Source organism: Lipotes vexillifer, unplaced genomic scaffold, assembly GCF_000442215.2.
Source record: "Lipotes vexillifer unplaced genomic scaffold, Lipotes_vexillifer_v1.1 scaffold892, whole genome shotgun sequence".
NCBI classification, from domain to species: domain Eukaryota; kingdom Metazoa; phylum Chordata; class Mammalia; order Artiodactyla; family Lipotidae; genus Lipotes; species Lipotes vexillifer.
Genome location: NW_006786445.1, coordinates 447,800 through 470,742, shown reverse-complemented (window position 1 = coordinate 470,742; position 22,943 = coordinate 447,800). Strand labels below are relative to the sequence as shown.

The 22,943-nt window shown below is 55.3% G+C and overlaps 1 protein-coding gene across 1 annotated transcript in view; it reads right to left on the bottom strand.

Annotated features, from left to right (window-relative positions):
* The window catches only part of KCNC1 (potassium voltage-gated channel subfamily C member 1), a 48,389-nt gene that overhangs the window by 10,118 nt on the left and 15,328 nt on the right, over nt 1-22,943 (bottom strand). Inside the window, exon 2 of the mRNA XM_007458785.1 lies at nt 555-1,488. Coding sequence (XP_007458847.1) covers nt 555-1,488 — 934 coding nt within the window. The remainder of the gene's footprint in view (nt 1-554; nt 1,489-22,943) is intronic.

Here is a 22,943-nt window from a genome sequence, read left to right as displayed (position 1 = left end):
ATGCTACTCAGCTATGGAGACAGGCTCTGGTGGGGGTGAGAATCCTTGCTGCTGCCTTTTGCAGGGCCCCTCCTGCCAGATCCCATGCACCATCTGTGCCACACGCACGGCCTGAAGGGAGCCGTGTAAAGACCAAATCAGCAGCTGTCTGGCATTTCCGAATCACACCCGCCCCCGCCCTGCCCCGACACTGGGTCAGTGGCCTGAGTCAGCGACTCATGCTCCACTCCTGCCCACCAAGCAGCAGTGCCCCCGGGGCTCCTGCCAAGAGAGTCCTCAGCAACCTCGCGGGCCATGTCATCTCTTCAGAACCCCACGAGACCAGCATGTTAACCTCCTTACCGGGGGCCACCAGTGAGGTTCTAGCAGGCTCTTGCCTCGTGAATGCGGCTGCCCAGCATCTCCCTGGGCCCCCAGACTCCACACCTCGAGATTGAGCGCAGGGTCCAGGGTCACCCATGGAACTAAGGAAGCAGTCTGACTGAATCTGGAATCATCGCTACAGGGGGCGGAGGTGAAAGGTCAGATCGACATGCCTCTAAGAGGTTTCCTACCTGCTCTGTTAATTTCTAAAATTTCTTCCTGGGCCAGCGGGCATGTGTCACTCTGAGTACTGTGGTGTGGAGAGTTTACGACAGATTTACAATAATTGGGAGATCCCAGCTGCGGTGGCCGCGGAATATGCTTCTTTTTTTTCTTTGGTAGTTTCTGCTTAGCCATGGCTAAGGAGTAATACATCCCGAAATTGTTCACAATGACGGGCACGGGCATGGCGATGGTCAGCACACCCGCCAGCGCACACAGCGCTCCCACCAACATGCCGGACCACGTCTGCGGGTACATGTCTCCGTAGCCCAGCGTCGTCATGGTGACCACGGCCCACCAGAAGCCAATGGGGATGTTCTTAAAGTGGGTGTGCTCACTGGCACTGGGGTCATTGGGCTGCGCCCCTATCCTCTCGGCGTAGTAGATCATGGTGGCGAAAATCAGGACGCCCAGAGCCAGGAAGATGATGAGCAGTAAGAACTCATTGGTGCTGGCGCGGAGAGTGTGGCCCAGGACGCGCAGGCCCACGAAGTGGCGGGTCAGCTTGAAGATGCGCAGGATACGCACGAAGCGGACGACACGCAGGAAGCCCAGCACGTCCTTGGCCGCCTTAGAGGACAGGCCGCTCAGGCCCACCTCCAGGTAGAAGGGCAGGATGGCCACAAAGTCAATGATGTTGAGCGAGTTCTTGATGAACTCCACCTTGTTGGGGCAGAAGACCACACGCATGAGGAACTCGAAGGTGAACCAGACCACGCAGACGCCCTCGATGTAGGTGAGGAAGGCCTCTGTCTCCGCTTCCCGGTAGTAGCGCACTTGCGTGCCGTTCCGAACGTTCTCGATCTCTGTCTTGTTCACGATGGGGTTGAAGCGCTCATGGGTCTCCAGGCAGAAGGTGGTGATGGATACCAGGATGAAGAAGAGGGAGGCAAAGGCCACATACTGTGGAGGAGAAACACACAGTGTCAGAGGGGAGGCCCTCCCCCCAGAGCAGAGAGACCCGGGGTGCCTCTGGGCTGGGTCCAGTCACGGGCTGGGCTGCGGAAGATGCCTGCAGGATGCCCCTCCTGACATAGGCCAGGCTGACAGGCCACCTTTCCCTCTTCAGAGCACGGAGCATGGGGTTAGGAGGCTCGGGGGTTAAGAGGTTGTGGCAGAGATTGCTCTGTTCTCACAGATGCCTTTCCTCTCCTCCTGGATGCACGGCTAGACCATATCTCCCAGCCTCCCTCAGGGCTGGGTGGGGTCACGTGACTGCACCCAGGCCAGCGGACAGTGCACAAAAGGGTGCGCACTAAGGCCGGGCCTGGCTCACAGAACCTTCCTGCTCAACCTTCCATGCCTTCTTTCTTCCCCCAACTTCCAGGCACATGCTGAAGCCCTAGGAAGCCAGCAGGGCCACCAGAAGGAAGCAGCCTGGGTCCCTGAAAAGAAAGACAGCCACTAAATACAAGGGTGGGAAATAAACTTCTACTGTGTTAAGACACTGTGATCTGGAGGTGATTTATTAAAGCATTCACTCCCCGCGACCCCAACTAATAAACGTGACCTAGGTGGCGGAGGCAGAGGTTGGCAAAGAAAGGAGAAGGGGGAGCTATGGTGGAGGCAGGCCCCTCAGAGGCCACAGCTCCCATCTTCCTTTCGTCCCTACGCTAGTCTATTCACTCTCTTTTTCATGGATCTGTACCTCATTCACGCGGTCTCTTCATGTTCTATCCTATGTGGAATTGCAAAAGATATACCTGCCCCAGGGCCTTGGACACCTCTTTTACCCACTTCTCTCTATCATCCCAGGAACTCACACCACCATCTTGGAAGTGAGTTCCCCATCTTGGAGATATTGAAATAGAGGCTAAGTGGTCATTTGTCAGAGATAGTGTGTTGCAGGTTCAGGCATCAGGAGGAGAATTGGACCAGGGGCCCTCAAAGCCGCCACAAACCGTCGGGTCTGCTTCTCTCGCACTGCTACCTGCCAGCCCCAGGGTAGGGATGTGGGTGGGAGGGAAAAAGAAGCTGCTGGGGCGCTAGCCTTTCCAAACGTATGTGGGTGCTTGCTCCTTTCAGACCCCCTCCCCGGTGAGAAGGAAATGGCCAGGATAACCCAGCCTGTCCAGAACCACCTGCTCTGGCCCTGAGACCCTTGAGAAAGGTCCAGGAGACTCTTTGGCTTGGTTTGGTGGCCCCAGCTGACGACCCCCTGGGCTTCTCTGGCCCTCAGCAGACATGGGTACCCGAGGAAAGAGAGTCAAGCAGCTATCTGAGTTTCAAACCCTCCTACTCAGACTGAATTCCAGGCAAGGGCGCTTCTTCCAGCCTCCAGTCGAGGTCCCTGGAACACTAACCCCTGGCCGGGGGTTCTCCAGGGGCCCAGCTGGTCGTATTCCCACTGCTCCCCTCTCCTCTGGGCCCCCCTTCGCCCAGCCTGTCAAGACAGACCATGGCCAGTGCAAGGCCCTCTCCCTGGAGGCAGCTCTGGGCTATAGTCTAGAATGGGTGGCAAGTTCATTCTCCAGAACTGCCTTCATAGACAACTTCAAGGAGTGCCAAGGCCCCACCCTGTATCTGCCACAAGAGGCAGCCATGCTGCTTCTAGCAATTTCTTTAGTTTGTACTGATGCACCTCCCCACCTGGTGGTGGCCCTGTCTGGGCTGACCATGGCCATGGGACCTGGCGCCCAACCTGGCACAGATCCAGAAACCAAGAACTACGTAGACCTTCCAAGACACATTTCGGGTTGGGGGAAGGGAAGAGAAAAGGGGAAGAGACAAAGTCAGCATTTTAGAATGTCAGAGTAAGAGCAGCCTTTAGAGATTATCTGGTCCAAGACACTACATGCTACAGATGGGAAGTCTGGGGCCCAGAAACAGGAAGTGATCTGCCCAAGCCACTCATTATGGCATGCTAATACTCCTGCTGGTTTAGAGCATCGTGCAGTTTTCAGAACCTTTGTCCTAGACTACTATCAAGTGTGACCCCTATGCATCCTTCCATCCATCCATCCATCCATCCATCCTTCCTCCCTTTCTTCCTTCCTTTCTCCCTCCCTTCCATCCACTCATCTTTCCTTCCTTCTGTCCTCTCTCCCTCCTTTTTATCCACACATCCATTCATCCTTCTTCCCTCCCTCCCTCTATTCCTTCCTTTCTTTGTTCCTCCCTCCCTCCTCTCCCTCTCTTCCATCCATCATGCATTCATTCATTCATCCCTTCCTCCTTTTCTTTTTTCTTCTTTCCTTCCTTCCTCCCTTCCTTCTTTCCACCTGCCCATCCATCCATCCATCCATCCATCCATCCATCCATCCTTTCTTCCTTACATTCCTCACCAGGCACCAGGTTATGCCCAGCACACAGTGGAATAAGACCTCAGCCCAACCCCCAGGGAGGCCCCTGCACAGCTGAAGGTAAAGGACACACACAGAGACAAGTATGATTCAGTGGACTGAAAAGGTGAGCCCCCTCAGCCCTGTGATGCAGGTGGGGTTTGGACAAGGTGAGGCAGGGACTTAAGCCAGGTCTTCTGACTCCAGAAACAGCCCTTTAAGGATCCAGATAGTGCTGACCTGGGACACCACAGAGGTAGACCAGGAAAGCAAAGTGGAAGCAACTGGAAGAGATCACCAGCTCTGATCCAGGTTTATCCAGCTCCAGCGCTCTTTCCATCACCAGTTGTCAAAGCTCTTGGAGCTAAGAACACATCCCCAAATGCTGGGTATTTGGCCCTAGATTCCCTCTGGAGGGCCCCATCTTAGAGCTTGGAATTCACAGCCCAGGTTCCCAAGGGGCGGGTCACATTGCTCCCCTGGCCTTTTTGAGAGAGGGGAGGAAGAGACACACTGTGAGTGTCTAAGGGATGCCAAGAGGCAGGGTCCGTTCTGCCCCTGGGCTCCTGATCCTGGCCAGTGGTGGAAGGCAGGAGGCACTGCCCCTCCCCCCGCCCCATCAGCCATGGCATCCGCTTCCCCAACCATCCCACAGCTATCCTCCTCTGTCCCCTTGACTCAGGTGGGACTCTCTCTCAATGGGGCCACTGCCATCAAAGCCAGCATGTCGTAGGCTTCAATCTCGGCCACGCCCAGTACAGTACAGCCTCCACCCAGCTACCAGAGGGGGGAACCGTTGGAATCCCAGCTCTCTGCCCGCCACCTGGCCATGCTGCCCACAGAGAAAAGCCCTGACTCCTCAGCCTGGCACATGAGGCTCCCTGTGCCCTGGCCTCGTCGACTTCCCAGGGTCCCCTCCCTGCTGCACCCAACATTCTTGCCACATGCAGCTGTCTGCTATATCTGACCCCGCCCCCCACATCTCCTTGTCTTTGCACTGTTGTTCCTGCCTCCAGGGTGTTCCTGCCGATCTCCTTGTGGAAAAACCCATCCGTCCATCGGTGCCCCACTAAGTAGCCCTTCTCACAGGACACCTTTCCCGGTGAGACTTCCTCTTGGCAGCTGGGGCCCTTGGGAGGCAGCAAATGTAGGGCCCCCCCCCCCAAACAAGGAATGTCTAAATCCCCCTCCAGTGAGGCAGTGAGCCTGTCTCCGACTCATCCTCGTTAGTGCTTGCGGAGTCTCACGGGAACAGCTCAAAGAGGGCACTGATGTCCCCGGAGGCTTCTCCCTCCCTCCCAGGTGCTCCCAAAGGCCCTCAGAGCTCTCGTCCCATCTGCTTCTCTCACAGGACAGGTTCTGATGGGAAAACTGAGGCCCAGAAAGAGGTCAGGTCTTCTAAAATTAGGGTAGACAAAATCCTTGGTTCTCAGCCAGCAGTGGCCATCCCGTCTAGATTCGTTCCTCTCTGGGCCCCAGTGACCAAGGAGTGGGGCTCCGGGGGTGGCAGCAGCAGCCAGGCCTGGAGCCGGACACCAGGACTTCTCCCCCAGGGCAGCCGGGGAGGTGGCAGCCAGGCCTCCTACCCTGCCCGGGCCTCCTGGGTGCCTTCCTGGACTCTGCGGCCCATGCACCTGGTCCTTTGTCACAGGCAGGGCCCCAGCAACATCCGGGTCCAAGTGGGCCCTTAGGAGGGCTGTGGAGGAAGGTGCCCCTGGCTTGCTCAGACTGCCACAATCTCCTAAGCCTAGCGACTAGCAGGTCAGCCCCAGCACATCAAAGCCAAAGCAAGAGCCCGCAGCCAGGTGAGTCCCCAGCGCCTCCTGTCCATCCTCAGGGAAGCTGAGCCAGGAAGGAGAAAGGAGAAGCTGTCAGGGCTGAGGACCTACTGTGCGCCTTTAATCCTCCCACAGACCTGGTGAGACAGGTGGTCATACCCCATTGCGCCAAAAAGGAAACCCAAGTACAGAGAGGTTCAGGGACTAAACCAAGGTTTAAGGCTAGTGATGAAGCTGAGGCTTGAACGCAAGTGGATCTGGCTCCATAATCTAAGCTCTGTCCACCACCAGAGGTACCAAAGCCCTCGGGGGCTAACAACACAGCTCTGTGCAATGGGGAGCCAGCCCTAATTATATGTGGATGGCTCCATCTTGGAGGTTGGCACCCACAGCTTGAACTCCCTGAGGGCAGGTTATGTCTGTCCCCAGTGAGGGAGAGAGCCAGGGTACTTGGATCCACAGGCTGGAGCCCAGGCACACCTGAAATGGTCTTGGGCCTCATTGCCCAGGGCTTGCTAGCACCTGGGGCAACGGCAGCCCCAGCGGCGGGGAGGCTGCCCCGTTCTGCTCAGGGAGGCAATGCCGACAGCAGCCCTGGATGGCTCAGGCTGCATGCCTACCTGGGCCACCTCTTGGCAAGACCCAGAGAGGGCAGGCTGAGCGATGACCACAACTTGTTCGGGGAGCTCAGCCAGAGGGAGGGGGTGGGTGCACGGGCACGGGGATGGGGAGTTCCCGGGATCAGCTGATGCTGACAGGGAGGGAACCTCTGCCTGGCAGGCCCAGGCAGCAAGCCTTGGAAGCCGTTTCTGCAGTCACCCTGGGCTGTCACTCTCAGGACTGTAGGGGCTGCAGTCAAGGGCCGGGGGCTGCACCCCACGTGAGCTGTCTGCCTTCCAATCCCCAGTCACCCAGAGGACAGTCACCCACAGACACGCACAGCTACCCGGAGCACGCGCCTCACCTGTTACCTAAGTACCTACCCTGTGGTGCATGACCGCACATACACAGAAAACACAGGGACGCATGGATCGTACTGAAACATATCACTGCCCACCAAACGTGAGCACCCAGGCGCTGTACTACGAGGCGCACAGCCCCATACCTCCCCCTCACAGCCTGTGCGTATGCACTCGGAGCACACGGACGGTCACCACACCGCGCACCTCCTACAAACACCCCAGACCCCAGGCATTGCCGCACAGCCGGCCCCTCCCCTGCCCACCTCGCCCCCGCTGGGTGGGACTGACTCGGTGTCTGTCTCTCCCGCAGGACAGCAGCCCCAGCCCGTCTCGCCTCAGCCTCCTCAGCTTTCCCTGATGCCCTCACCTGTCTCCCTGCCCAGACAGTGCCAGCTCCTGGATCTCCCATCTCTACACCTGCCTGTCACCCACCGGCTTCCTGATTTCCTGCCACCTGCCGGACCCCGTCCCCTTCCCTCAGCCCACCACAGCAGCAGCGCCCCACACCCAGGACCCAGGCCAGCTGGGAGGCCAGCCCTCCTGGGCTTCTAGTCTAATGGGGGGCACAAAGGGAGCTTTGCCCAGCAGCCCAGGGCCAACTGTCACGCAGCCTGGCCACACCTCAGAGGCTACCCTGTGAAATTTCAAGACAACGCAGGCAAGATAGCCTGATAATGCAGCATAAACCCAAACTGGTAGTTCTGGCTTTTCTTTCTTTCTTTCTTTCTTTTTTTGTTTTCCAGAATCACAAACTGTGAGAGACCCACCAATTGTGTTCTAGAAAGAGGTAGCCATGGCAACAGAGCAAAGCATCCCATTTCTATGGTAACCAGGGTGGTGAGACTGTTGGCTGTAAAGTCAGACAAACCTACTAACGATCTGTTGACTTAAGAAGATATTTTATAAATCACCAAGTTATTTTTATCATAACCCCACCCCTGAAACCATAAATCAGAAAGGCAATTTACTATCTATTAAAATGACCAATATGTGCTATGACTTTCATTATAAATTATTTATGCCACAGTCATCTTTAGAAAATTGTGCTTGTCTTTTGGAACTGTTCAGGGGTTCACCGTGGGGATCTGTGTTCTTGCAGTTTGGCGTTCCAGGAGCAAGGCGATGGCTGTAATGTGGTGCAGGGACCAACATTCTGGTCTGGCGGCTCACTCGCTGCGTGACCTTGGCAGGCCACCTCCCCTCTCTGGGCCTCAGTTTCATCACTGGTACACTGAGGGCTGGACTTGGTCCCTTCTGAGGGTTCTGAGACCGGCTGAGGCTGTAGGCAATGGGGCTAATCAGGGGAGCCCTGGCTCATGTCCAGGCCCCAAGCCCCTAGAGGCTTCAGGTCAGTTTTTCTGCCTAATTAAGTCTGCCCAGCGGGGGTGTACAGCGTTTGAGTTAATCCATGCAGAGTCAGTGATGCAGAGCAGGAGGGATGGCCAATTGGCCTAAATAAATTGTCAGTCGAGTTGAGTTTGGAAACTGAATTAGACTCGTCTGGACTTCCTTGGGTTGGGCATGCCCAGAGTATGCTGTGCTGACTGAGCACATCATAGCTTATGGGGGGGCAGGAGGGGTCTTTGGGGTCCAGTCCCATTTTGGTCTGTTAATAAATGCCTCCGCATGAACCCCCAGAGGCCTGGCTGTGTCCTGAGCACTCTGCCCAGCATCCGGGTCTCCACCCCATTCCTTCGCACTAATCGTCCCCTTTTGGCACGCAGCTCAGGGAGCAGCAGGTGGGAGGTGCTTCCCATGGTGTGGAGGGTGTGAGCGGGAATGTGTGAAAGTGTGTGCAGAGAACATGCCGTGTAGAAGGTCTGTGTGCTGGTAGGGGAGTGTGGGGGAGGGGAGAGGTGGTGTGTAAATGTGGAGTAGCTGTGTACATGGTGAAGGTGTGTCACCTGTTTATATCACCTGACTCTAGGCATGTGCCAGAGGCTCATGTAAGTGGTCACTGTGTGTGATGTATGTGGCTCATATAGGTGGAAGCAGTGTGCTTGTGTGTGCTTAAGGACATGCGTGGGGTGTGATGTGTGTGCATAAGGACATGCATGGGGTGTGATGTGTGTGTGTATAAGGACATGCGTGGGGTGTGATGTGTGTGTGTATAAGGACATGCATGGGGTGTGATGTGTGTGTATAAGGACATGTATGGGGCATGATGTGTGTGTACAGGGACATGCCTGGGTGTGATGTGTGTGCATAAGGACATGCATGGGGTGTGATATGTGTGTATAAGAACATGCATGGGTGTGATGTGTGTGTGTGTGTGTATAGGGACATGTATAGGGTGTGGGGTGTGTGTGTGTATGTGTGTGTGTATGTGCATCTCCTAGTAGTAGAATCAGGGTCTGGCTGGGCACTCTGGATATGTGTTCTCTGAGTTAAGACCATGACCCTTGTCCATGCCAGAGATGGTCCCTCACACACTAGCCGAGGGGGGTGGTGGCCCTTCCCTGGGACTGTCTCTGACTGAGAGAAAAAGGGTAGACAGGGTGGAGGTGGGCTAAAGACCACTGCACCAGCCCAGGGAAGGCCACAGGGAGGCAGGGCTGTGCCCAGATGGGAATCTCCTCATCCCACTGCACTACCCCCCTCAGTCCCGGGTGCTGTAGCCTGGGTAGTGGGGGAACCAAGGGCAGGAAAGGCCATGCCCAGGCCTCAGGGATCCCAGACTTTTCCAGTGGGACAACAACCCACTTCACTGAATTCATTCTCTGGATTCCAGACCCAGGTCATATCCAAAAAGGGCTGCCTCAACAGCTAGGCTGGCAACTTTTGAGGTGGCAGAGGTTCTGTGTTGCTTTCATTCCAAGATGCACATTTTGGAAATGAAAATGTCATAAAATATACACATCCTTAAAATAGTATATCTTCTCATATCCCCAACATGCTGTTATTAGCTCATGGCATAGTTGAATAGATGGTACTTTGGACTTAGAAAAACAGTCATTAGAAACCCAGAACAGCAAGACAGAGGGACCCTCAGAGGTTCTTTATCCAAAAGCCGCCCCTTGTGGCCAGAATGGGGAAATGGAGGCAGAGCCTCCCGCCCAACGTCATGGAGCTCGCAGGGTGGAGCAGGGGTGAGAGTCAGGTTCTCCTGAAACGTCAGTTCTGGGCTTTCATCATCGTGGCCTCTGAGCCTTTGCTCATTTAACACGCGTTCCCAGGCCTCTCTGCTCTCCAGGTCCCGCCTGCCTTCTAGATACTGGGTCAAAAGCAGCCCAAGTCCGTCTGTCAAAGGAGGCAGCAGCTGGAGCAGAAATGGCCGGACCTTGAGGTCAGACCAGCCTGAGTTTGGGGCCCAGCTCGGCTGGTGACCTTGGATATCGCCCCTTTCTGAGCCTTCATTCCTGGACAGGGAAGGGGTGAATAACATTCCCTGCCTCCCGGCTGGTTGTGATGACGGGATGAAACAACACAGAGAAAGTAAGAAGGGGGTGCCTGTACGCGTTGCTTCCATCCCTACAAACTGGCCACCTCTCGCCTCAGTGGGCCCTCCCACCCAGCCCTCTCCCATCACAACAGCACCTTCCGCATCAGAGCACCTCAGGTGTAAAAAAGCCAAGAATCTTATAGTCACGGAACCACTGAGCTGGAGGCACCCGGGAGACTGAGGCGGACATGCCCCTGCGTCACAAAAGAACACGACTGTCCTTCACAGAGCAACCCCATGCCCACGCTCAGCCATGTGGCACGAGTGAGGCCGAGCCCACGCTTCTGTGCAGGCCTGGCCGAGCAGCACGGTGACCAGTCTGCCCCTCCGAGGGCCAGTCCTGGTCCCTGAGGACAAGGGGAGGGGTGTTTCCTGAGGGATGGCCCCTGAGGAACCCAGTGGGATAGGGTCAGAGGAGAAGTCTCTGGATTTAACAACAAGGAGAACGTGGCGGGGGGCCTAATCCAATGCCCTGGAAGGGTGGAAGGGAAAGCAGGGAATAAGAGGCCCTCCCTGGGGGAGTTCGGTGGGGCACGAAGGAGGCGGGAGCGGGCAGAAGCCAGTGTGCTGGGGGAGCACCGCGGAGTGGAGATGCAGATGCAGAGCCCTTGGCCGCACCCAGAGTTGTGGGTGGGAACAGACATTTACCTTTAATTTGTGTCCTCAGTCGTTCTGATGCCGCCAGCCCCATCCTGGCACGTGGGATCCATGAGGCCAGATAAGACCCAACTGCCTGGCAGCTCTGAGGCATAACGGCCCTCGTCAGCCTGAGACCACATTTAGGGCCTGGGAAACAGGCGGCAAAGGCAGAAGGAGAAGAGTCCTGGGCTTGACTTCAGAGACCTGAGTTCAAATCCCAGCTCTGCCACTGGCGGTGTGACTGCAGGCAAGTCACTTTTTGGAGACTCAATCCCATCATTCTTAAAATGTGGACAATAATAATAACACACTCCAGGAAGTAAGGCACTATTGAAGGGCCTGGGGGGGAAAGCCAGGTGTCTAGGGCTTCCCCAGATCCAGGGTGGAATTCTAGGGCAGGAAAAAACCCCAAGACTGCCAGTTCCTTTGCTCACTGGTATTCCAGGAGCTGGGCCAAGGCTTCCCTCCACAAAAATCCAAACACAGCATTTTGGGTTTTTTTCCACCCAAATCGTTGGGGGTGGGAGAGTGACTGCAAGGGGCAACAGCAACAGCTAAAGGGAGAAATGTGTCTAACCTCAGGTTTTTTCCCCTAATTTTTTCTGCTCCTGTTGTGACCACTTGCCTGCAAACAGCAAACCAGGAGCAAATGACAGCCTCGTGAGAGCCAACAGCACCGCCCGCAGAGCCTGTTTCCCGGGGCCACGGCCCAAGGTGGGATTGTGTCCCAGACCCCGCACTGCAGCCTCCAGCTGGAGAGGGCCATGCTGCCCAGGGCGAGGGTGACGTAACATGCCCACTTCCATGGGGTCTTCCACGTGACCCCCCGCCTTCGGGCTGGGAGGAAATGAGGCTTGACGGGAAAGGACACCCAAGGTCACACGATGAGCTCCGGGCTTTCCGGCCTAACTCCAGTGACAAGAGGGAGGCTGATAACAGCAACTGCCTGGTCTCGAGCAGCCCTGCTTCTGTGCATCGTCTCATTTAAACTTCACACCAGCCCAGGGCGGTAAGTTCTGCCGTTACCACTGCTTTTCAGACGAGTCTGAGGTTTAGAGAAGAGAAGATTCTTGCCCAAGGTCTCAGAGGTTCTCAGTGGCAGGATCGGTCCTACTTCAAAGCCCTGCATTTCAGGCCTCCCCCAGGCCCCTTAGGCAGCCAGGCAGGATGTCCACAGTGCAAGTCGGCTTGGCTGTGCCCCGTGAGATGGACATGACTGCTCCAGCTTCGTTTCGACTTTAGCCAGCCACAAGGCTGGGTGCCTTAGGAGAGTGGGGCTGCACTGTCCCAGCGCGCCCCTGTGGTCCCACAGGCCAGGAAGGCTGGGTGTCAGGGTCCCAGGAGGGGCCATCAGGAACCAACTTCCCACCCACTCCTGTGACCTGAGACTCCCTTCTGGAAAATAGATAGTGAACACCCTCTCCCATTAGCATCTGAAACTCGAAGAAATACCAGTATTCCACACAGGAAATTCCTCTTCTAGCTTAGGACTTCGAACTGTGTCAGCTGTTTCCTGACGTGCTTGTCTACTTTTCTATGTAGACGATGACTTAGGGAACCCTTCATATTTCCTCTTTTGCTCTGACTGCTAGGGAGCTCAGTTAAATTCAATGCTCAGTTCCAGACCAATCTTTTACCTGGGTTTGGGGTATCACTATTTCTTCTCTTCATTATACGAGTCTTATTTTTTCTTTTATCTTCTTTATTTCTAAGGATTCTGTTGTATGTGTATCTCATGGGCCTCAAACATCTTAGTGCCACAGATTGGAATAAGAAATACGTGACTGAGACTCCCAGATGAGGAAGTGAGTAGGAAGGCAGGGGCAGTTCAATAATCCCCTCTGGAGTAATCCTGAGCAGACGTCTCTGCTGGTGACCGCCAGCTATGGGGAGCTCCCGAGGCCACATTCTGTCTTTGGACAGCACTCCAGACATGCATTTCTTTCATGTTGAAGACAACCTCCCTGCCTCTTTCTCCCAGTGATCCCAGTTCTGCCCTCTAGGGTCACCACAACACACCTGCTCCCCTTTCTCCCTCTGACGGCCCTGCCCACACCTGCAGATGGGCCTCGGGACCCACCCTGAGCCATCCCTCCTGTGCACCAGGCTTCCGCCAGCTTCCGTCCACACTCCTTTTCTTGGGCCAGCTCCCTGGGCTGTTTCAGAGCCTGGTTTTGTTAAGCACTCACTGTGCGTGGCCACATGGATGGCACACTTTGCCCTTTTCAATGCTCACAACCACCTCAGCAGCGGGAATATTTGTCTCTGTTGAGCCTCACTGACCTCTGCTATAAAGTAATAATGACGACTATTGCAAACATGATCTCATTTATCTTTAAAAACCTTCCCAAGGGAAGTGTCATTAACTCCACTTTGCAGATGAGCAAACTGAGGTTCAGAGTGGTTAAGACGTGTGCAAAAAAAAACCAAACCCCACACAGTTCGGAAGTGATAAGCAGAATTTGAAACCAGGTCTCTCTGACTCTAAAACCAGCACAATCCAGGGCTTCCACTTATAAATCTCTTTCATATCCATACACACACACACACACACACCCCAGCTGAGCCATCAGCCAGACAGTTTTGATTGCCCCCATTTGGCAGATGAGAAAACTGAGGCTCCAAGCTCCATGAAGTGTCCACTAGGAATCCACTGGGAAATTTCCCCCCAGTGCCCACTTATGTTTTAGCATCGAGTCAAGAGTCCCGACTCCCCATAGGGTGTGCGTGTGTATGTATATATATATATATGTGTGTGTGTGTGCATGCGTGTGTGTGTGTGTTGGGGGGGAGAGGAATAAAAAGATGACCCCAAGAGGAAGAGATCAGGGAGGGCAGTGGACACAACCCAGATGGGACCACAGCTAACTGCCCACCTGTGCTCCCTCCAACAAAGATTTATGCCTTATCCCAGGCCTGTGCTGGGCCCTGGGTACAGAATGAGCAAAAACAGCCACAGCTCGTAGCAGGGGAGACTGACATTTATCAGATAACCAGACAAGCAAATACGTACCTGTATGAGAGACGAGGGCTTTGAGGGGAATGCACACGGCATTTGATGGGCCTTTAACAAGTCTTGGGGTTGGAGTGGCTCCCACGAGGAAGTGACAAGTGTACGGAGGTTGGAAAGATGGGTAAAAATCACTAGGGAAATGCAGGGTGCAAGGAAGAGCATTCTAGGCAGAAAGAATGGGAAAAATTCCCGGTCCTCACGTTCCTTGACCATCAGTAGCATCTGAGACAGCCGATCACTCCCTCCTTTTTGTTACATTTTCTAGGGCCCTGCAGTCTCTTGATTTTCCTCCCACCTCACTGGCTGTTCCTTCTTGATGTCCTGTGCCATCTTGTCCCCAGCCTCTAACTCTTGCGGTGCCCCAGAGTGCAGTCCTTGGGCCTCTTCTCCACCTATACTCATTCCCTTATCGATTTACCCAGTCTGAAGGCTATCACCTAGTCAAACACCATTGACTGCACACTCCCCAATATTTATCTGCAGTCCAGCACTTCTCCTGAACTCAGGACTCCATCATCCAGCTCCCTTGCGTCTCTGTGGTGGGGGTCTACTAGCCGCCTCTCCAACTCAGCATGTCAACTGAGCACCTGTACCACCTCCACCGCCGGCAGCTTTCTCCATCACATGAGATGGCAACCCTATCCTCCCAGACATTCTTGCCAAAAACTCTGAAGTCATCCTTGACACTGCTCTTTCTGTCACACCTCACAGTTAATTATAAGGAAATCCTCTTGGCTCAGATTGAAATAAATCCAGAATCTGACCACTTCCCAGCACCACTATTACCACCCTGTCCCAGGCATCATCCGCTCCCCCTATTATGCTAAGAGCATCTCAACTGGTCTCTCGGCTTCCAATATTCCTGGCGCTCTAGGACTGTTTTCAACACAGCAGCCAGGTGATCCTTTCAAAATGTAAATCTGATCATGCCACTTCTCTCCTCAAAACCCTGCACTGGGTCCCCATTTCTCTCGGAGGAAAAGCCAAGGTCCTTGCAACGCCCTGCAGGTCCCCACGTGATCAGGTCTTCCATTCCCCTCCGAGCTCCTCTCCTATCACTGTCCCCCTTAGCATGTTCCAGCCACACCGCCTCCTCAAACATGATACTTAAACACGCCAGACACATGCCCGCCTTAGGGCCCTCACACCGCCTGTTCCCTCTGCCCAGAGCCCCGTTCCCCGCATCCTCATGGCTCATTCCCTCGCCGTCTCTCACAAGGCCCACTCTGACCCTTCTAAAATCTCAGCCAGCGCCCCGCACTAACTGGATTTTCCTTCCTCTGCTTTCCCCCATTAGGCATGTACCATCTTTGAACACTAACTTTTCCCCAGCTTTACGGAGGTATAACTTATATACAATATACATATACCTTTTATATACAATCTATACAGTAACATTCACCCATTCTAAGTATCTAGTTGGACAACGCTGGCATGTCACACCATCCAATTTTCTTATTTTCATCTCTGTTGTTTGTCTCTCTCCGCCCTTAGCATGTAAGGTCCATGAGGTGGCTGGATCTGAGGACCAGGACCGGCCCCACCTTCTCGCTCAGCCATACCCGCCCCCCACTAGTCGGGGAAGAGGGGCCCCTTCCCCGGGAACCAGGAGCACAGCTAAGCAAGAGCACAGCTGCCCATCCTATGTGTCTGCTTGTCTCAACCCATCCACCTACACGATGGGTACCACAAAGTTTACTCCCGCAGCCTCCTTAGGAAGCGACCCCTCCTCCGATGTCCACTTTCCCTCGCCCGCACGGGCAGTGCACACAAGCAGTGCATACTGACTCACTGATACCGCATCTGCCTCTACCCTGTGACGTGCACAATTGTTGATTTCAGACCCGTGTTTACACCAGCACTGGCCACACTTACAGCAGATGTGTGGCCACCCTGGGAAAAGGATAATCTCTATCCATGCATCTATGACTAACCTGGCCACAGATGCAGTCGCTAATCATTCAGCTGTGCTCTCATCGGCTCCTTCCTCACAGAGGTTGTGTGTTACACTGGCAATGGGCAGTGACTGAGCGCAGATCCACTGACAGTGGGTACACCCATTGACAGCAGACTCATGTCTACACAGGCAGCAGGCACAATCATGTTCATCTCTTGTCAGTGGGCACAAAGACATCCCCACCGGCCGTGAACGTGGATGAGGAGAGTGGGCACAAGGGCACGAAGTTCCTTTTCAGAGATGGCCAGCCATAGCCTCCCCTCCCAGCAGGCTGCCAGCTGAAGGCTCTCGTTGTGGAATTCAACAGCCCGAGTCCTGCCTAGGGGACAGAACTGGCATGGGAATGTGGAATTCAAAACTCGCATGCGGGCCCTGGAGTGCAGAATCTGGAATCTGGGGCACATGGCAAGGAGATGAGGCCATGTCTATTCCCAGCGCCTTGCGATCACTCAAGGTGAGGAGAGACTTGGGCTGTGTGACTCCCAGCGCTGCCCGCGCCCTCCCCACCCAACTCCCGGGCCTGGCCCAGCCAGCCCAGGCTTAAAAAAGCATGAGGAAATGTCACTTTCTTTTTGAGGCGGTGCGATAGGTGGAGAGGGCCCAGGCAGTTTAGCTGCCGGCCTATTCAAAGGCAGGGAACAGTGACAGTGCCTTCAAGTCCTGAAGCCCGTTTCCTACCCAGGCTGGATGGAATTCCAGCCCCTTCTCACGGGCGGACGGAGCCCTGTCTAGTGCCAGCCCAGAGGCCCCAGCCTGCCCGACAGCCCAGCCAGGGTTCTGACTGGGGCTGCGTGACTCCTGTGTCTGCCCAAGCCAGGACGGGGCCTGTGGCCTGAGCAGGCTCAGGGACTCCGGGGCTGTGGCTGGACCAGGTACCATTCACTGTGCTGGGCCGCTGTGCTAGGCTGGCTCAGGGTGGCAGCTCTGGGCCCTGGTCACTGACTGCCGAATGCTTGGCCTGGATGTTGCCTGCTGCCTGCTCCCATTGTGCTGCCATTTCCCCATCTGCAAAGCGAGAGGTGGCTCAGACACCCTCCAGCTCCTCTTCTAGGGTCCGTGTGTTACCCTCAAGAACATCTCGATCCTACCAGAGACATAGCCCGGATGAAAGACCAGTGAAGGTGGATTCCTCCTGAGGGAAGGAAGCTCCAACGCCATCCGGCCAGCCTTGGATGCAGCTTTCACTCATTCGTTCATGCATTCAATCATCAAACATTCACTGCATGCCTATTATACACCAGCCTCCACTTTTCACAGCCACCTCTGGAAATCACAGCTTTAAATAAAGCTCCCAGCACAGAGCTAGGCACATAGTAGGAATTCAGTAGTGAGGGTAAAGACACCTACTGTGTGCTACATCCTGAACTGGACTCATCCTTAGCACTCTCACACACCCTGTCTCATTGACTCCTGCACCACCTCTGGGGTCCTTACTGCGGTTACCATCCAAATGCCACAAAGGAAACTGCGGCTCGCATAGGTTTAGGAAGTTGCCCATGCTCACACATCTGGGAGGTGATGGAGTTAGAAATCGAAACCCAGCTTTGTGTGACTCCAGAACACACGCTCTTAACCACTCTCCTGGCCCCTCAACAAACGCTGACTGAATGAATGCCTGAGTGAATGAATGAAACTTTGTGTTGGTGCAATTTTGGGTTCATGAGTGTCTGAGGCCATCAGTGTGCATAAGTGTGGGGAGCATGCGTGTGCAGATATCTGTGTGTTTGCATGTGGAGCTGTTTTATGGATAGACTCTCCCTCCATTGTTGTCTTGGTCTTGTGTGTACTGGAGCTATACTTAGCTGCAGCTGTGACTTATAATGAGCAGTTAGCAGCGCACCAGGCACTCTCATCAGGACTTGGTTTCCCAGGAAGATCGCGGGCGGTGTGTGTGTGTGTGTGTGTGTGTGTGCGCGCGCGCACGCGCGCATGCACGCACGTACGTGCATGGGGGTGGGGGTGGGGTGCAGCCCGGTGCTGGGGAACACTAGAGCAGGGCTTGGGGAGGGGGCCTGGAGCACTCAGCACTGTGCCTTGTGCAAAGGGAGAGCCTTAGCTCCGGCTGGAAGAGTCTGCTCCCAGGTAGCTCCCAGCTAAGCCACTAGGCCCTGCCAAGCTCAACTCTTGGCCCCCTGTGTCTGTGGGCCCTTGACTGGCCCTTGCTAGGCAATTAGAACGAAAGTCTTGGAGCTCATGTCTAGAGTTTGGGAATTGATGCAAAAAAGCAGTTGGGTGATCGTGGACCTCAGTATACCTGAGCAAGGGCCATCCAGGGCCTCAGGAGGGGCCCCTCCTCAGCCAAGGGGCTGAGCACATCCTGCCAGAGCCATCAGGGGGGCTTGCTCACCAAGTCTGGGGACCTGAGGAGGAAGAGTGGCCTCCCCACCCCAGAACAGACTGAAATCACAGCTATGCTCAGTGCGGCCTGGGGTTCAGAGGCCAATCCCCCACTCACTGCCTACCCTCCAGTGGCCGCAGGGAGTCTGGAAAACTCCGGGCCCTGAGGTCCTCCCTGTCACATGGCTCTGCCTGTAACTTCTTTCCAGCCTGTCCTGGGTCTGCTCCATCAGAGCCTCTCACCTTTGAGATTGAGCCAGTCCCTCAGGTCAGTCCCTGCCCCCAGCTCTCAGCTCCCTCACTCCACAAACCATCCTCACATCCAGCAAACCCACACATGGGCTGGGTGGCTCCATCCTGCCTTCCACCCTGAAGTCCTCAGCTTCCAAACCCCATCCTCTAGGATGTTTTCATTTAGTGAGAGGTAGGACTTCCCCTCCTGCCTTGAAGCCAAGAGACTAGAAATTTATCCACCTACCCTCACATCCATCCATTTGTTCACCCATCCCCCAAGCTACCCACCCAGCTGGGTATCCCTTCATACATCCTTCCTGCCATCCATTCATCCGTATCCACCCACGCACCCATCATTTCATCCATTCTTTCATCCACTTGTCCATCACCCATCTGTCCATCCAACTACCTCATTCTTGACCATGGAACCTAAACATAAGAGCACAGGAAGGAACATGAGCACTGCTCTAGTTTACCTTCTTATTTTCCCCAAGAAGACCTGGCCGTGTTTCTCTTCCTCAATAAAATAGGGATAATATCTAATCCTTCTACCTCACAGGGCTGTTGTGAGGTACACTGTTTTAGCAAAGATTTATTGATTCCATATTATGTAACAGGCACTATCATTTCTTAAGGTGGTCCTTGTCCTCTAGGAAGCTGCAGCTGGGCTGGGGAGCCATGTCACCCCAATAGGGTAGCTGGGTCAAGGGCAGGAAAAGTTCTCTGGGAGAGCAGGCTGTTCAGGAGGGGAATCAGGAAAGGCTCCAGACAGGAAGCCTGTTCCAAGCTGGCCTTGAAGGATGGATCCATCTTAGCTATGCAGAGGTGGAAGAAAGGGCATTCTTGGTGGAGCGAACAGAATAAGCCAAGGCAGGAGGCAGGGGAACTAGGGCATATCCTGGGGGGATGGTTGGTGTGCCTGGAGGCCAAGGGTGGGCAGTCTGCAAAGACAGGATGGATGGGATTCCCTAGGCTAGCACAACAGGGTCTGCGAAGAGCCATGAAAGCGGAAAGACGCGTCAAGTCAGTACAAACCACAGTGATTTCTTACTCCGAGGCATTTACTCAGATCCCCAGACTGCCAGTCAGGGAAAAAATATCTTCTTGGTGACCCCCAGGCCTCGGGAGACACGATTCCTGCCGCCTAGAAGGGAAGCCAGCACCTGGCATTTCTGATCTTTGTGTCACTAAATATATCATTGGTGACAGCGGCTCGTGCCCCCGATGTTATGGGGCTACCAGACGAGGCTTCCACGGCCTGCCTCCCTGTCTCTGTGGCTCAGCCAGGACCTCCTTATACCAGCTCCCCTGGGGAATCTGAACCCAGGACCAGGTTCAATGTGCCCCATGCAGCCAGCTCCAACACCTGGTAAGTACCTCCCATGTGCTAGGCTGTGCTGGGGGCTCTGCCCCTCTGGGACTCTTCCCCATTTCACAGGAGGAAATGGCTCAGCCAGATGCCACCTTCCCAAGCCCACCCTGAGGCAGGGGACACCAAAACCCTGGCCTGGCCATGGCCAAGGCCTGTGCTCTCGCTTCTACCCTGTCCCCTCCTCACATTCCCCCTGCCCTTGGGATCTGGTCTCCTCCCACATACAGCCTTGTTCTGAACCATATTTTCTCTCTCACAAGCTACCCTTCTGCCTCTGGTCTGAGTGGATTCTCCCAGCATCCCTGAGAAGTAGGTGATGCCCTTATGTACGCAATGTAGATGAGGGGACAAAGGCCCAGAAGGACAAGGGCCATGCTCCAGGGGTGTGGGCTGGTCAGGGGCCAAGTTAGGAGTGTCCATGGCAACACGAGGAGAAACACACTGCCCCAGGGCTGGCCCTTAGCAGATGACAGCCACATGCGCTTCCAAGAGCCCCGCCCTCGGCCCAGGGCGCTGGCTGCCTCCAGGTGACCCAGCGGGTGACTGTGTTCCTCTCAGCTGCTCAGAGAGCCCCTGAGGTTGAACATAAAACATTAAGTGCTAAGTTGGTGGCCCTGGCGGGAGGCTTGGTCTGACATACATTCAGTCCTGCCCTGGTGACAAGGCCCAAGGGAGTCCCACTTCCCCACTCTACCACCTGCATGGGCAGAGAAGGGCCCCGGGGAACCACCGAAGCCTCCACCCACCGTTACGGCAACCGTCTTCGGAGCCGTCAGGTCCCTGTTCTCAGAACCCCCAGGGCGGGTGAGGCCAGCGTCTGCAGAGCACCCTTTACAGCCGAGGTGGCCTAGGCCTACGAGGTCACAGGGCTCACGGCCGGCGGAGCCAGGTTTGGACCCTGGAAGTCGGAGCCCCGCAGTCTGGCTCCAGTCTGGCCCGTCACCACCACACTAACCATGTCTCTCGGCGCACCCAGAGCAAGGGCTCTGCCACCGGAAACTGCCGACAGGACCTTTGCCTGGAAGGGCCCCTCACCACTGGCTCCCTCACCAGTCTCCCTCCAGCCCCACAGCCCCTCAGAGAGCAGCTCACCCCAGCCTGGTGGCAGCCCTGTGTGGCCCCAGAGTCTCCCCTGGGCACAGCTGGCCTTTAGGGAGAGGAGGACGGAGGCCCTGGATTGTGGTGAGGCAGGAGCCCTTCCCTGAGGCCCGGCTCCCTGGAGGTCCAGACTGTGCAGCCCCTGTGTCCATGAGAAGGGAGGGGATGGCAGTGCAGGCGTGAGCACGGCTGAGAGCTGGGAGGGTACACACAGGCGGTACCCACTGTCGGGGGCCCAAGGGGGCTGTGGGGAGCTCTGCTCTTTCTGACCTCCTGGTCGCCTGGCTCTCTGAGCCCAGCCCAGGACACTGGCCTCCCTCTGTGCTTGAGCCACAGGCACACACCCGCTCAGGACTTTTGCATGTCCTGTTCGCCCTGTTCCCCAGATGTCACATGTCTCCTTCCCTCTCTGCCTGCAAGTCTTTGCTGAAATGTCACCTGCTCAGGGAGGCTTTCCGTGCCACATGAGTTAAGTTGCCACCTCTGGCACTTCCTGTGTCTTCCCTCCACTTTATATCTCCAAAGCTGTCCTCAACATCTGACACAGGGTATATAGTCCATGTATCCATTTGTTTCTTTTTATTCTCCCTGCATGAGAATGTAGGTTTCTTGAGGACAGGGATTTTTGACTGTTTCATTCTTTGCTCTACTCCCAGCTTCTAGAGCAGTGCCAGCAACCTAGTAAGCAGGTGCTCAATAAATATTTGTGGAATGAATGAATGAGTGCTAACAGCAGCCCCTGACTGGGGAACTACATAGACTGTCTTTATGTGTATAGTAGGGGTATAGGGAGAGCTGTCCCTTCCTGCACTGTGGATGGGGAAGGAAGGAAGTGGTGGGCGGGTGCATCACAGGCAGTGGGCCAGGGGCTCTCAGGCAGGGGCCAAAGTAGAGCAGGAATAGGGTTGCCAGGCTGGCAGGGGAAGGGTCTGTGTTGAGCCAGGGTGGAAGGGGCATCCGAAGCCCTGCACAGGCTTGAGTGAGCTTCCTCTGGCTGCTGTGGCCTGGTCCGAAGCAGCATCAGAGCCTGGGCCCAGTGAGGCTGGCTCCTGAGGCCCCCTGAGCTCAGCTGTGTGGGGCTGCCCCAGCTAATATTAGCTTATTCCCACCCAGCCTGGCGTTGGCCTGGCAGGGCAGCCCAGCCTCAGAACGGGTACTGTCCAGTGGCGCCAACAGGAGCCCCAGGCCTTAGCCCCCAGTCTCCTGGGATCTGCCTGGCCTCCGCTGCCACTGCTCCCTGTGCCTGAGCATCCCCTATAAAGAGGAGACACTTCAACGCCCTGAGCTGTGATGCATGGCTCTTGCCCACCAGCCCCACCACACGGGCACACTTGTCAGCATCTCAGGTCCCTGAGCTTGGCTCCCGATCAGAGCCTGATGTCAATGGCCCTCCCTCCTCCTCCCCCTGCAGGCGGAAGTTCCATCATCCATCTCTCTCATTCCCCTGACACCTGGAGAGGGAGGCAGGGCAGGGACGAGTGGCCCAAGACAACAGATGCGGTGACTGAGCCCTCTGAAGAGGGCTATGACCCGCCCATGACACACAGCAGGCTCATGGCAGGACCAAGAGAGAATCCAGGCCTGCCTTCCAGGATGACCACTGAAATCTGGTCCCTGGGAGACAGACTCTGGAAGAAGTGGCCCCTGGGGCCAAGTAGGTGAGGTGATCCCTAGAGAGGTATTTGAAGGGAGAGTCAGTTGCTGAAAAAAGGAAGCAGGTGGTGAACAAGTGAGGACTTGGCTCTTCTAAAGCCAAGCGCTGTTTAAAAGACAATAATGGAACCACGATAATTAAGCACTTATTATGTTTCGGGTTCTGGGCTAAGTGCTTAACACATTCAATCCTCCCAACTTCCCTGTGAGTCAGGTGCTATTAATATCCCTCTCTTGAGGCACAGACAGGTTAGGGAACTTGTCCAAGGTCACACAGCTGGGAAGTGGAAGTGGGGCCGGGATTCGAATGCAGGCCTCCTGGCTCGAGAGGCCATACTCTTAGGAGATAATGGGGCTCCAGGGCATGTTGCCAACATCAGGTAGCCAGGAAGTGGGGACCGGCCCTGAAGCTCATGCACTTTCTACTGAGCACAGGACTGAGGCTTTAAGCAGGGGGATTTGGGACAAAAAGCATCCTAGGCCTTCGAGGGGAAGAGTCTGTATTGAAAACCACTAACTAATGCCTAGAACCTCCCACAAACACAGCTGACAGAGGAAAGGGAATAATGAAAGGGGAAAGGGGAGGGAAAGA